The sequence below is a fragment of the Gambusia affinis genome, linkage group LG14 (genome assembly GCF_019740435.1).
Source record: "Gambusia affinis linkage group LG14, SWU_Gaff_1.0, whole genome shotgun sequence".
NCBI classification, from domain to species: domain Eukaryota; kingdom Metazoa; phylum Chordata; class Actinopteri; order Cyprinodontiformes; family Poeciliidae; genus Gambusia; species Gambusia affinis.
The window spans coordinates 21,490,774-21,504,334 of record NC_057881.1 but is presented as its reverse complement, the minus strand read 5'-3'; the positions used below and the strand labels follow the sequence as shown (position 1 = coordinate 21,504,334).

Below are 13,561 nucleotides of genomic sequence, written 5' to 3'. Positions count from 1 at the left end.
AATTTATGGTATGTTTGGGGTTTTACTGGATTTTCTTCTGGAATCGGGATGTTTGTGAGTGGAATCGGTTCATGTGGTGTGTTGCTCCTGCCGTGTAGCTGGACACTCGAACCTGTTGGACTTTTATCGGCTCTGTGGTCACAGAGGTTTGGAAAATCGGCCGACAATCCTTAAATCCCGCCGATGTGAACCAGAACTAAAACTCACAAGCTCCACTCCTCTGGACCACTGCTCTAATGCTCTCTGACTCTGGTCGCTATGGTAACGTTTACATATCCCTTCAAAATAAGATAGATGCGCCACAAAAACGAACATTTTACTTTCGTGAAAATTTTATCTCACGATAACGACTAATGAGAGCCCTGAGCTTGTTTCTCTGCAACCAGACGGTCCCATCTGGGAGAGATGAGAGACGATGACACCAGAAATGTTGCTGATGCTCAGGGTACTTGGTCTCTATGTGGGGAAGCAGTTTGAAGCTTCATTGCCTCATTAACGAGCCGGTCACCATATCATGCAGAGGAATGTGGGAATCAGCCATTCTCCTGTCTCTTCTCTGGGCTTTTTCCCCTTCGCAATGAAACTTTCCAAAAAACATCTGATCTCTTTCTGACTCATTTTGCTGCTTGTGGGCTCAATGTTGGCGCCAAGACAACCGATAGAATCCGGCTAAAGGATTTTAAGAAATAAAAGATCCTCCAGACTCAAATAATACATAAAACGGAAATATTTAATTATTTCTTGTGCAGCCCGGTACCGGTCCGCGGCCAGGAGGTTGGGGACCACTGCCCTATGGCACGGATATTGGCATTGTTTTCATTCATCAAGTAGATCTTTTGCTGAAGTACAGACAGCTACAGGAGATCTTTCCTTCCCATAGGCTTTTTGAAGAACCTTGAAGAACTGTGAGTTACAAAAACATTTAGCTTCCCTTCGGGCTTGATAAGAAATTTTTAAATTTAATTATATGTAATTTTAAGGCTTTAGAACAAGAAGCAATTTTCTTCAGTAAAAGGTGCAAAATTTATGGTATGCTATTTCTGCAAATATAACATTGGAAACATGTAACAACTTGACCTTTTGTATTTAAAAACATTTCTCAGTTCTTTAACGTATCCAACCAAAGCTGTGAACAGCTACTGTGAAAAGATAAGAACCTTGAACCATTGTTAATGACAACTACTCTTTCAGCATGATACTAACACTTCTGTACTTCACTATAGAGTTTTGCTTTCATTAAATAAACGTTTCTGATCATTGAGGGGTGGTTTTGTAAATTTAATTTTCATAAACTACAGAAACTTGTTTTCAAATAAACAAGTGAGTAAGTGAGGATTTTTTTAACCTTCTTTAACGGTATTAATTATTCAGAGCATAACTCAATGAACCCTGCAGAGGGCGCCAAGCAGCCCGTTGAACCTTGAACCACGTTGTTATTGTACGACGAAGAACAGAAATCCAAAGTTATGACCGGAAGTTAGATTTTTCAACAAACCTCACGTTGGTAACGAAGCCTGGTTCTTCACAGATAACAGCAGTTTCTCTCTGGAGTCTTCAAGTAAGCCACGGTGTATGACAGTGCAGACGTATATAAAGTCCTCCATGTTTATGGTGGTTGTTTCTAAAACGTTTCTGGCTCCTGTCTCAAGCTAACGCTGCTCTGGTTGCAGTTTGAGCTTCATGTAGCTGCTAACCAGGGTTAGCCTGTGCTGAAATGGAAACTGAAAGCTCTTGCTTGGAATTACTGAGGAATAATCCTAGTTGGACATTTCTCTTAGCTTGGTTAAAAAATATGTATGCTTAACAGTTTATGCAAAGTTAAATGTGACATTTTTAACGGTTAATTGTATTTATTCGCTTCAAAGCAGTCGAGCTTTGAGGCAAAATGTTCTAACCGATAAGTCTGACTGTACTTCAAAAGTTTGCGGGGTTTTTTGGGGTTTTTTTTGTTACAGCTTTGTTTTCTTGGTTTAGACATGAAAAAACAAGACACGGAAGAGTCTCCCAGCAGTCCTGGTAGTGAGGATTCTCCACCTACAGGTGAAGTCTCCGAGGCTGCTCCACCTGCGGCTCACGCGACTACAGACGGCTCGGACAGCAACAGCCCCAACCGGGCCGAATCACAGAGCCCACGCGCAAAAGCCCCTCCACAAACCAACGAGGGTGGGAATGAAGGTCAGTAATTTTAATGTAGAAATTGTTAAAGGTCGCCATAGTTACCGGTTGACTAAAAAACGCTTCTTTTTTTTTAATCCCCCTTTGCTGTGTCCAGTTGCCGAGTCTCAGTGCGACATGGCAGAGGAGCTGAGTCGGCAGCTGGAGGACATCCTCAGCACCTACTGCCGGGAGAGCCTTCAGGACGACGCTGGTGCCTTGCTCAACGGCCAGTCACACAGCCTGGTGCTCAACGGGTTGACTGGAGAGAAGGAAGATGACAAATCAGAGGAGGGCAAGGTCAACGGAGCAGAGAAGGAGCAGAAGAAGACTCAGGAGAAGAAGAAAGTGAAGGGTCTCGGTAGGAGACAGACTGCTTAAACAAAGTTCTTTCAGCTTTGATTTGTCAATATTTTTTGTTTCAATTGAATTGATGTTCGCGTGATGCAGGCAAAGAGATCACGCTCCTCATGCAGACTCTGAACACTCTGAGCACACCGGATGAAAAACTGGCAGGCCTCTGCAAAAAGTATGCCGACCTGGTGAGTGACTCTACTGTTTAACTGTGCTCTCCTGATATTAAAACTAAAAAAAAAATGTACATAAACATCAGGTTCTGTTTGTAGATGTGTAATCTGCTGTTAACACAGTACATCCAGAGAGAACTTCACTGTCTGCCTTTTTCTATAATACGTTAAATCACCTTTTCCCTGAAAATGTGTACAAACTTTCCCAATAATGTTTATTTTTGGTTGTTGCAAATATATTTAAAATGAATAAAAATATCTGTATTAGCAACCACATGTATACAGAGCATTGACAGCCTTTTCTCAGTACTTTGGCAGTACTAGCTGTGTTCCCGTTGAACGTGATGTTGCGCCGATTGGAATTACAAAAACAAATTCACTCAATATCAAAAAACCTCACATGTTTCAATCAAACTTTTTGTCCACTAGGATGAGGTTTCGATGTTAGTGAATCACTTTTTCGCCTCACACCAGTTTACATACAGCAAGCAATGCTCTTGTTTGTAGGCACTGGCCTCCTTGGACAAGCAAGTATTTCTAAAGCAGCTCCACAAAATCAGTCATTTTGACTTTAAGTAAAATCAGAAAAACAATCGGAATATCCTGGAGGAATTGATTAAATATTATCAATATTTTTAAACATTTGCCACATAAAGTAACACTATATATATATATTTCAATCCCTCTTATTAGGTGGAAGAGCATCGTACCACCCAGAAACAGATGAGGGCGCTGCAGAAGAAGCAGAGCCAGCTGGTGCAGGAGAAGGACAACCTGAGGAATGAGCACAGCAAGGCCATCCTGGCCCGCAGCAAACTGGAGAGCCTCTGCAGGGAACTGCAGAGGCACAACCGCACGCTCAAGGTGCCAAACCACCGCTTTAAATCAGCTCAGCAGGAATAATTCCAGACCTGTGACAATACCTTGCCCCTGAAATGATTGTGATAAATGATAGTATTGGTGTTTTGAGACCATTTTCAAGTAGTATATTGATAATGGCAGAATTGTATTTAAATGGCAGTGTGTTCTTGTTAATGAACGCACAACGGTGTCAAAATGCTCATTTTCATCCGTAGTCCCACAAAACAAAGAAGATACAAAAATAACAAACACAATTTTGTAAATAAAAAATAAGAAATACAGTAAAAATAAAAATGTAAGAGGCCTATGTTGAGGTGATGGTGTCTTTTAAAATGTTTACAAAATTGCATGTGTCCTAAAAACGATATTTTTTAAACATAACCTTAAAGGCAATGTTATTTAATATCAACTGTTTTGAGCTTTGCATCATCTTATAATGTTATTCCCTCATCAAAAACATATGTGGAGTGTTGCTTTGATTCCTTCATGCATGTTTGAGAAATCCTTTAATCTCCATGGCAACCATTCAGCTGATTAATGGTTGCCATTAACTCAGGCGGAGTGGACCTAGCTCTGCCTTGTAGGCGCAGAGAGCTGGAGTTTTTTTTGGTAAGTTTGCCTTTTTATAGACTGATAAAATCAAATACTCTAATTTTGTGAAAAACATTTTAACACTGGACCTGGAAGAGATTTTAAATATCCAAAATAAAACAACATGATAAATAAAACAGAAATACAAAAACCCCACACAGAACCAAAACCAAAAATGGATCATGAAGAAAAAAAATCACGAGGACAGAATTTATCAAGCTCATTTTAATTCATTATTTGATGAATTTCGACTCTCTTTCCCCCCACAGGAGGAAGGGATCCAGAGGACCCGACTGGAGGAGGAGAAGAGGAAGGAGGTGACGTCCCACTTCCAGGCGACGCTGAACGACATCCAGGCTCAGATGGAGCAACACAACGAGAGGAACGCCAGCCTGCGGCAGGAGAACGCCGAGCTGGCCGAGAAACTCAAGAAGCTCTATGAGCAGTACAAGCTGCGGGAAGAAGTGAGGACCTCTACTCTTCACGTCTGCGTTCCGCTTTTTTAAACCGCCCTTTATTAATGGAGAACTGTGTGGGTGTGTGTGCGTGTGTGTGTGTACACGTCTGTGACCTGACAAACAGCACATAGACAAAGTGGTGAAGCACAAAGACCTGCAGCAGCAGCTGGTGGACGCCAAGCTGCACCAGGCGCAGGAGATGCTGAAGGAGTCGGAGGAACACCACGACCGGGAGAAAGACTTTGTGAGCGCCGCTTTGGAAAGACTAAATATGCGTCTGTTCATGGTGTTGAAAGAACTCGGCGTTGACGATTTGTTTTACATGTGCAGCTGCTGAAGGAAGCCGTGGAGTCTCAGAGGATATGCGAGTTGATGAAGCAGCAAGAGGTTCACCTCAAACAGCAGGTTTGACCTCAACTTTCTACCTCCAACTTGTCTGGTTGCTGTAAACCAGGGGTGTCAAAGTCAAATGGACGGAGGGCCAAATTAAAAATTTAGCTACAAGCCGAGGGCCGGACTGATCGAATGTTCATTGAGATTTTTTTAAATGACGCATTTCGTCTAGTGCAGCGGACCGGCCCAAGCCTTCGTAAATTTACTGCGGACCGGTGGTGGTGCCGTTGTGAGGATCGAACGCGGAGGATCGAACGGGGGGCCGGTTCTAATAATAAATCAAGATCATCCCAGGGGCCGTAGAAAATCTTCTCGCGGGCCGGATGTGGCCCGCGGGCCTTGACTCTGACATATGTGCTGTAAACAGTAAAGATATCGTTCAGATACCAAGTAAATACAGGGCCTGTATTGCTGACACCAATACATTTTTTGTTGTTTTTCTTTGTGAGACAGTATTGTGTAAAACCAACTTTGAGCTTCACATCATATCATAATGTTATTCCCTCATCAAAAACATACATGTAGTGTTGGTGCGATTATTTCGTGCATCGTTGAGAAATCCTTTACTCTCTCATGGCAACCATTCAGATGTGCATAATGTATGAGTGAACCTAGCTCCGCCTTCGAGACGCAGCTCCTCCTCAGAGCTGCCATTTCCAATCTTCTGAGCTTCTGTGATCCCCCTTCTCAGCTCCTTCAGACTAGCCAGCAGTAATTAGCAAACACCTGGTGGAACTGCTCATCGGCTGAGCTCATCATTCGAGCTGATGTTGTGATGATGGTATTAAAATTGGGAGGTTTTTTTGTGTAAAATTAATGTTTTGTCAAACAGTCAGGTGTATAAAGTATTTCGTCATACTTTAGAACTTACTTTGAAAATCGCTTAAATTTTGCTGTGGGAAAACTGTACGAACCCCGAATTCAGCTCTATAACTATGGCTGCTGTGTCTTCTTAGCTGTCGCTGTATACGGAAAAATTCGAGGAGTTCCAGACCACCTTGTCTAAGAGCAACGAAGTCTTCACCACCTTTAAGCAAGAGATGGAAAAGGTGTGGAACCTCAGCAGAGATGTTACTGGAGTTATTTTCACTATTCTCTAACATCACTCTTTGTGTTTGTCTTGCACACAGATGACTAAAAAGATCAAAAAGCTGGAGAAGGAGACGGCCATGTACCGCTCCAGATGGGAGAGCAGCAACAAGGCTCTGCTGGAGATGGCTGAGGAGGTACAACTACTGGCTGCCCTGGAAGCTGCCTTTCAGAAATGTCTCAGCTGTTAGTTTAGATCAGGGGTCTCAGACTCGCGGCCCGCGGGCCAACTGCGGCCCGCGGGACGATAGTTTGTGGCCCCCACCTTAATATGAAAGTTTAATGTTAGTGTGGCCCGCGAGTTTGATATGATTGGCACTTTTCAGTGTTGTGAGGGGAGCTGAACAAACTTACCAATCACAGTGAAGTATATTGCTCTCGGGACATCGGCCAGGCGTATTTGCATTTTCTTTTTAAGGGTAGGCGCCTGACTAGGCCAAATATGGTAATAGGCAATCAGAAAGGTTCGGCTGAGGAGCCCGTGTGTGTGAATAAAACACCAACAGACAGGCAGTAAGTTTAAGTTATTGTATTCAGATGTATATTTTTGCATATATTTAGGAAGGTACTTAATAATAATAATATTTATATTTTCCTATAAGTATAAACAATAAACACAACAGGAAGACAACAACAAAACAATAAGTAAACCTTGATAACACCCAAGAGTTTTTGTACTCTTCTTCAAGTCCGTTCTTTTTTATGCAGGGTGATTAATGTTTCATCAATCAATATTCTGACTGTTTTTAGTCCATGATCGATCCAGGGCAATAGGTCCGAAAAAAATTAAGCAGTTTGGTTCACCGCGAAGTCGCACCGCGAAGCTGCGGTGATCCGGTAGCTCGCCATCATGGGTTGAAATGGGGTGGAAAAAAGCCCTGACCCAAACAATGTCATAAATAAAAACAAAAATTTGCATTTAAACAGGGTTAAACTGACATATCTGCAATTCGGCTACAAAATTAACAAAAAGAGAGTGATCTTTTAGTCTACAAGACCATTTTAAGACGCCAATACATAGATTTTAAGTGGCGTGTCACAATCGCACTTCTGTTATATATGTATAAAAAAAACAAAGGACATAAAATAAACGACTCATCATCGAGTGGTTACCAAAAAACACCCAAAATAATCCTTCGTCTATGTTAATTTGGGTCAATTCAGCAATGTTCTTCATCGATTTAGGAAAACGCCAACACAAGCAGCTAGCCACAGCGAAAGCAGCAACAGCAATGGAGGAGATCAGAGTTCACCTCTGACCCGGAACTCAAAGTGTGCCGTCAGTTTTACCCGCCAAAATAAAATACGTGTTGATTATTTTGTGTAGGTTACATCAGCGGGACAGAAAAAGAAGCGGAAAAGACGCATCGGCTAAACACTGAAACTGAAACTTTAACTACAGCCCCAAACATGTCTTTTTCAAAGCCTGCAGTGAAGAGAAAGGTTGAGGATGAGCACAGACAATTTCAGAAAAAGTGGGAAGTGCAATATTTCTTTGTTGAGCACAGGGGGATCCCGACGTGTCTTATCTGCACAGAGAAAGTTGCAGTGCACAAAGAATACAATTTGAAACGTCATTACACAACTAGACATGCTGAGGAGTATGCAAAATACCAGGGAGATGAGAGAGCCAACCGGGCTGTTAATCTTAAAACATGTCTACTGAGGCAACAAGATTTCTTTAAGAAAGCAACCAAAGAGAGTGATGCAGCAGTCGAAGCTAGCTACGTGGTTAGTGAGATGATTGCTAAAGCAGGAAAGCCATTCACAGAAGGTGAATTTGTTAAAAAGTGCATATTACAGGCTGCAAGTATTGTCTGTCCAGAAAAGAAAGATCAGTTTAGCAACATCAGCCTTTCTGCCAACACTGTGGCAGAGCGTATTTCTGACCTGTCAAGTGACATTTATGATCAACTGTTTGAGAAAGCAAAGTGTTTCAGTGTGTACTCAGTTGCTCTTGATGAGACCACAGACATCACCGACACTGCCCAGCTCGCAATCTATGTCCGTGGTGTTGATGACAATTTTGAAGTCACAGAGGAGTTGCTCAAAGTAATTCCAATGCATGGCCAGACCACCGGTCAGGAGATATTTCACCAGCTGTGTGATGCCATTGAAAATGCCGGTTTGCCATGGAAGAGGTTTGTTGGCATAACAACCGATGGAGCGCCATCAATGACAGGGAGGAAAAATGGACTGGTGGCACTTGTTAAAAAAAAAATGGAAGAGGAGAGTGTGGAGGAGGCCATTGCTCTGCACTGCATTATCCATCAGCAGGCCCTTTGCAGCAAATGCCTGAAGTTTGACAATGTGATGTCTGTCGTTGTGAAATGCATCAACCAAATCAGATCCAGAAGCTTAAAGCACAGAAGGTTCCGTGCTTTTTTAGAGGAAATGGAGTCAGAATATGGGGATGTGCTCTACTTCACTGAGGTACGTTGGCTCAGTAGAGGAAACATATTGAAGAGATTTTTTGAGTTGAGAGTGGAAGTGAAAGCCTTCATGGAAAAAGATGGGGTTGCTGTTCCTGAGCTAAGTGATCCCAAATGGCTCATGGACTTAGCATTTCTTGTTGATATTACACATGAGCTTAATGTATTGAATAAGAAGTTACAAGGCCAGGGGCAACTTGTCAGTGCTGCCTATGACAACGTGAGAGCATTCTCTGCGAAACTTATGTTATGGAAAGCCCAGCTTTCTCAGACAAACCTTTGCCATTTCCCAGCATGCAAGGCACTCATAGATGCAGGCACACCATTCAGTGGTGAGAAGTATGTGGATGTCATTTTGAAGCTACAGGATGAATTTGATCACAGATTTGCAGACTTCAAGACGCACAGAGCCACATTTCAAATTTTTGCGGACCCCTTCTCCTTTGATGTGCAAGATGCCCCTCCTGTGCTTCAAATGGAGCTCATTGACCTGCAGTGCAACTCTGAACTCAAAGCCAAGTTCAGGGAGGTGAGTGGAAAAGCAGACAAGCTTGGGCAATTTTTGAGAGAATTGCCACCCAGCTTCCCTGAGCTTTCCCAAATGTTCAAGCGGACCATGTGTCTTTTTGGGAGCACATACTTGTGCGAAAAGCTCTTCTCTACTTTGAACTTCAATAAGTCCAAGTACAGGTCCAGACTTACTGACGAGCATCTTCAAGCTATACTTAGGCTCTCAACTGCCTCCTCCCTTAAGCCAAATGTAGCTCGGCTATGTGAGAGGAAACGCTGCCAGACCTCTAGCAGTAAGAAGTAGGCAGAAGAAACAGTTTATAAACTCTTATGTTCAATGTTCCATTGATGTTCAGAAAGTTAAAGGTTAAAGAACTGTTAATACAGCCATTTGAATCTAAATTATAATAATTACATTTCTCTAGTCTTCTATAGCTGCTGTGTTATTATTATTTTATTTATTTATTACTGATTTTTTTTCTTTTGAATTGTTAATTTATTTATTTTTTCATCTTATTTTGTGTTTAAAAAATAAAAAAGACATTTGATAACATTGGAATGTTTTTGTAAGAGCTTTTCTTGTGGAGAACCCGATGCGGCCCAGCCTCACCCAGACTCTACCTCCAGCGGCCCCCGGGGAAATTGAGTTTGAGACCCCTGGTTTAGATTATCTACATAAAATGTATCCTCTCATGTTAAAAACACAAACTTTATTGTATTTTATTGAGATAGAGTATGACATCATGACAAAGTGTAAAGAAAATAGGAACACATTTTTGAAGTTTTTAAAAATTCTAAGCTATCTGTGTAGCTGGATAACTTTAGGGCATCATGAAGCTCACGCACAAGCAGCTCTAAGTCTTTGGAATTGATCTCCCTTAAATTGTAATTCTGAATTTATGCTGATTTGAGGGAGTTTGTATGGAAAGCCAGTGATCCCAAAATGTCTGATTGGAGCCCAATACAGAAAATTGTTGGTGGTACTGAGGGCGCATTCACACCAGCCCTGTTTAGTCCGTTTTAATCAAACTAGTCTGTAGAAAGTCTGGTTGGTTTGGTGAGGCATGAATGGGTATTTGAATGACGCAGACTAATAAAGTCATCTCTGGTAAACCTAAAAACACAGATCTGGATTCGGTTGAAGTGAACTCTGGTCTGGTTCGAATGCATATGTGACTGCCAAGCAGACCGGAAACCGCTCCAAAAGCAGGAAGCGAACTATAGCGCAAGGCATTCTGGGTAAATACAACCAAAACAAACCTGAAAGTCTAGCGCTAGCAGGAGAAATGGCTTGTGGTCTTTTACCAACAATGAAAGAGAAATCCTACAACCGCTAATGCTTGAAGCCACTCTATTTTTTTTAAATTTATATTTTGTAAAGAAGGAAGTGGTGCTCATTGTCGTCTTCTGGGTTTTTGTGTCATTTCCTTCAATGCTTATTGTTGCAGCGCCCTCACAGGCGAGGAGGGGAACAGGTTTTTCAAAGGGTTTCGTTCATTTAGCACAGTGCAGCTGAAAATGTGACAAATGTTGCAGTATTATTCCCCCAAGCGAACAGAGTGTACCAGACTATCAGGTGTGAAAACACAGTTAGATTTGAATTGATTATCATTTTTCAGCACTATAATGACCCAAAATACACAGTCAGCGCTACAGAAATAGTATTTACATCAAGAAAATTTATGTATGAAAATCCTGATTTTGACAGATTCCAAAAATATCTGTGTGAAAATGAAGACCCAGAAGTTGCCATTAACTGTTGCCCGGTTGACGGATATTGTTCTGTGAATGTCTCCAGAAAGCCGTGCGGGACCGGGACTTCGAGGCGCTTCAGGGTAAAGTCCAGCGGCTCGACAAGCTGCGGCGGGCGCTCAAAGTGGAACGAAACGAGCTGAAGAAGAAGGTCCAGAACCTGAATGGGGACAGCGGCGCCGTAGGGGCCCCTGACCCCGGGGCCGACTCACCCTCCCCCCCACCCACAGATTTTCTGCCGGAGCCCAGCAGCTGTCCCGTCGCAGACTCCACTTCCTGTCACTGCGGCCCGCGGCCGGACACAGACGCCCCGCAGGAAGAGGCGGGGCCCCCACCGCCTCTTCCTGTGCTGGAATGAAGCACGGGGCCACCCGCCGCTTCCTCCTTCCCCCCTCCACGTTCAAACCACCAGCCTGCAAGCAGCTGCTCCTCTCCTGGAACGACAACAGTTAGCTTCTAACAGCGCGGTTAGCTTGTGTCATTCCACTCTGATGTGTCGACTCTCTAGACTCAGCAGTTCCTCTGAGAGGTTTGACAGTAGAAACTCGTGATTCACTTCAAACTTTAGGGTGTGAACATGTGCAGCTAGTGTTAATAGGTCAACTAGAGCAGGGCTTAAGGAGCCGTTTGGGTCGACACAAGTCAAACTGGTTGTTGGAGAGAAGAGGTTGTTAGGCTGTGTGGAGTGTGTGTTCAGGGTTTTGTCTTGGTGATGGTGCAATGGAAAGGGTTTCGTTCTAAAAGACAGTTGCCACATTGACTTGCTGTTTTTTTTTTTTTTTTTTTGTGCGCCACAACACAAAAACATTCTGGAACATTCTGAAGGTTCTATAGAATTAATAAGGGAAATTTGGGGGGTTCTTTGTCTTTCTGGCCACTTACATTTTATATTTTTTGTTTTGACTTTTCTTCCTGGAAAGTTCTGAATGCTGCATTTACTTTTTGTTCCTTTACTTTTATTTCGTTTTCTGCCATATTTTTCCTTTTCCTTTTTTTTTTCTCTTTTTTCTTTTTTTTACCCTGGCCCTTTTCTTTTTTACGACGGAGTATTAGGGCCACGTTAAGAAAATTTAAAAATAATAATAAATCAAATTATGAGAATATAATTGTAATATGACTTTGTGATATGTTTTAAACTTTATTCTCATATTATTATGACTTTATTCTGTCATTAGTATGGCCCTAATACTCCATTGTAATTTTCTGATTGGATTCCTTTTATTTTTTTGTTTTATTACATATTTTTTTATTTAATTTTCATATTTCTTAATGGCTAAATCCTGCTTTTGCTTTTTCTTCCTCTTGGGTTTTTTTCTTGCGCCCTGTTTTCCAATTTTGTCACATTCCTATTTTTTATTATTTAAGATTTTGCTAGTGCCAGAGATCTGTGCTTGTTCTTTTTCCATTTAATTTTCACTTTTTTCCTGACTTCATTTTACTTTTTATTTTTGTTTTGATTTCATTTTACTTTTTTTTTTGTTTGCTCTTTTCTCATTTCCTTTGTCCTGGCTGCTGCATCTTTACTTTTGTTTCTGGCTCCGTGGATTTGTATTTATTTTATTTTTTTGTATGACACTATACATAATTTCTTTTTTTCTCTCTCTCTCTCTCTCTCTCTCTCTCTCTAGCCCCATTAAATTTAAAAATCTGATTTTCCACTCCTTAATTTTTTTGAAGTGATCCCCAATGATCCCCTCCCCCTCTTCTCTCCTGATTTAAGTCAGTTTTATTTAGGTTCGTTTTGAATATGTGAAAATCCCTTTAGACTCCATTTAACTAAATTTGCCAGTCCTGCGTCTTGGATGCATGTTCTGTTTGTCTGTTCCACACTCTGATGATGACAGTAGCTTGTAATCAGGTTTCAATCCAGATGTTGAATGTTCAAGTACCTCTATGCAACGCTTGCATCTTGGTTTTATTCTAAGGCAGTCTCAACTGATGAGGACTTAGCTTGAATGTATATTCATTTATGTATGTATATTCTTTAAAACTCGACTAAATGCTTCATAGCAGAAGGCCTTCTTGTGGGGTAGAGCTAGATTTACTCCCTTAACATAGAGCTGCTCTCGTCGCCTGGGTTTGAGTTATTCGTCGCATCTTTCTGATGCTTTTGAAAGGTGCACTGACTGAGGCAAATGGGGGAAAATGGAGTAATGTTTTTTTTTTTCATTTTTACTTCTGAAATGGTTCACTCACTAACATTTCTCAATTTCTCATCTGTATGACTAATGATTAGGAATATGTAGCTACGGTAAAGTGGTGACAACTAAACCAGAAATGTTTAAGCTTCCTTTCTACCGTCATCCCACAAGGACGTGTTCATTGTTATCCACTTCATTTGGGCATAAGAAGGAACCAAAGATGTTTCCTTTTGTCTTTTTTGCAGTACTTTTATCTGACCCTGTATATTTTTCTTGTTCAATAAAAGAGCAGTGTATGTTTGAGTTAATCAATGCCTGGTTGATGTTTTGAAAACTGACTGAATTGGAATTCCCAATCCTGCGTTCAGTTTTACAAGCTTCTTTTGTTTGTTTGTTTGTTTTTTGTGGTTCTGGGTACTGACAATCTGACGGGACACCCCCATCAGTTTCCTGTTGTCCGCTTTTGTGCACAATATGGAAGGAGTTTATTGTAAGAGCAGTAAATTGACAGTGCAGTTCTGAGCCCTAGTAAATGATAAAATGTTAAACTATGGAATGTAACAAACATTTCATTTGTTTTGACAGTAATCGGATGCATTTATTCCTACAGCTTTCCTCTGAAGCATGTAGACAGGTTTGTAAAAAATTCCCCA

The 13,561-nt window shown here is 41.5% G+C and overlaps 1 protein-coding gene across 2 annotated transcripts; it reads left to right on the top strand.

Annotated features, from left to right (window-relative positions):
- The first annotated feature begins 1,209 nt into the window (after nt 1-1,209).
- Nucleotides 1,210-13,216, top strand: txlna (taxilin alpha). 2 transcript variants are annotated; one of them, XM_044137988.1, is made up of 11 exons: nt 1,210-1,558; nt 1,975-2,175; nt 2,273-2,515; nt 2,605-2,696; nt 3,375-3,545; nt 4,403-4,597; nt 4,716-4,835; nt 4,922-4,996; nt 5,941-6,033; nt 6,115-6,210; nt 10,814-13,216. In XM_044137988.1, the coding sequence occupies exons 2-11, from the start codon at nt 1,977-1,979 to the stop codon at nt 11,123-11,125; spliced, it is 1,596 nt and encodes a 531-aa protein (XP_043993923.1). In that variant the 5' UTR covers nt 1,210-1,558; nt 1,975-1,976; the 3' UTR covers nt 11,126-13,216. The 2 variants fall into 2 exon arrangements, with proteins under 2 accessions (XP_043993923.1, XP_043993924.1); XM_044137989.1 differs by lacking the exon at nt 1,210-1,558 and adding an exon at nt 1,647-1,698.
- The last annotated feature ends 345 nt before the right edge of the window (nt 13,217-13,561 follow it).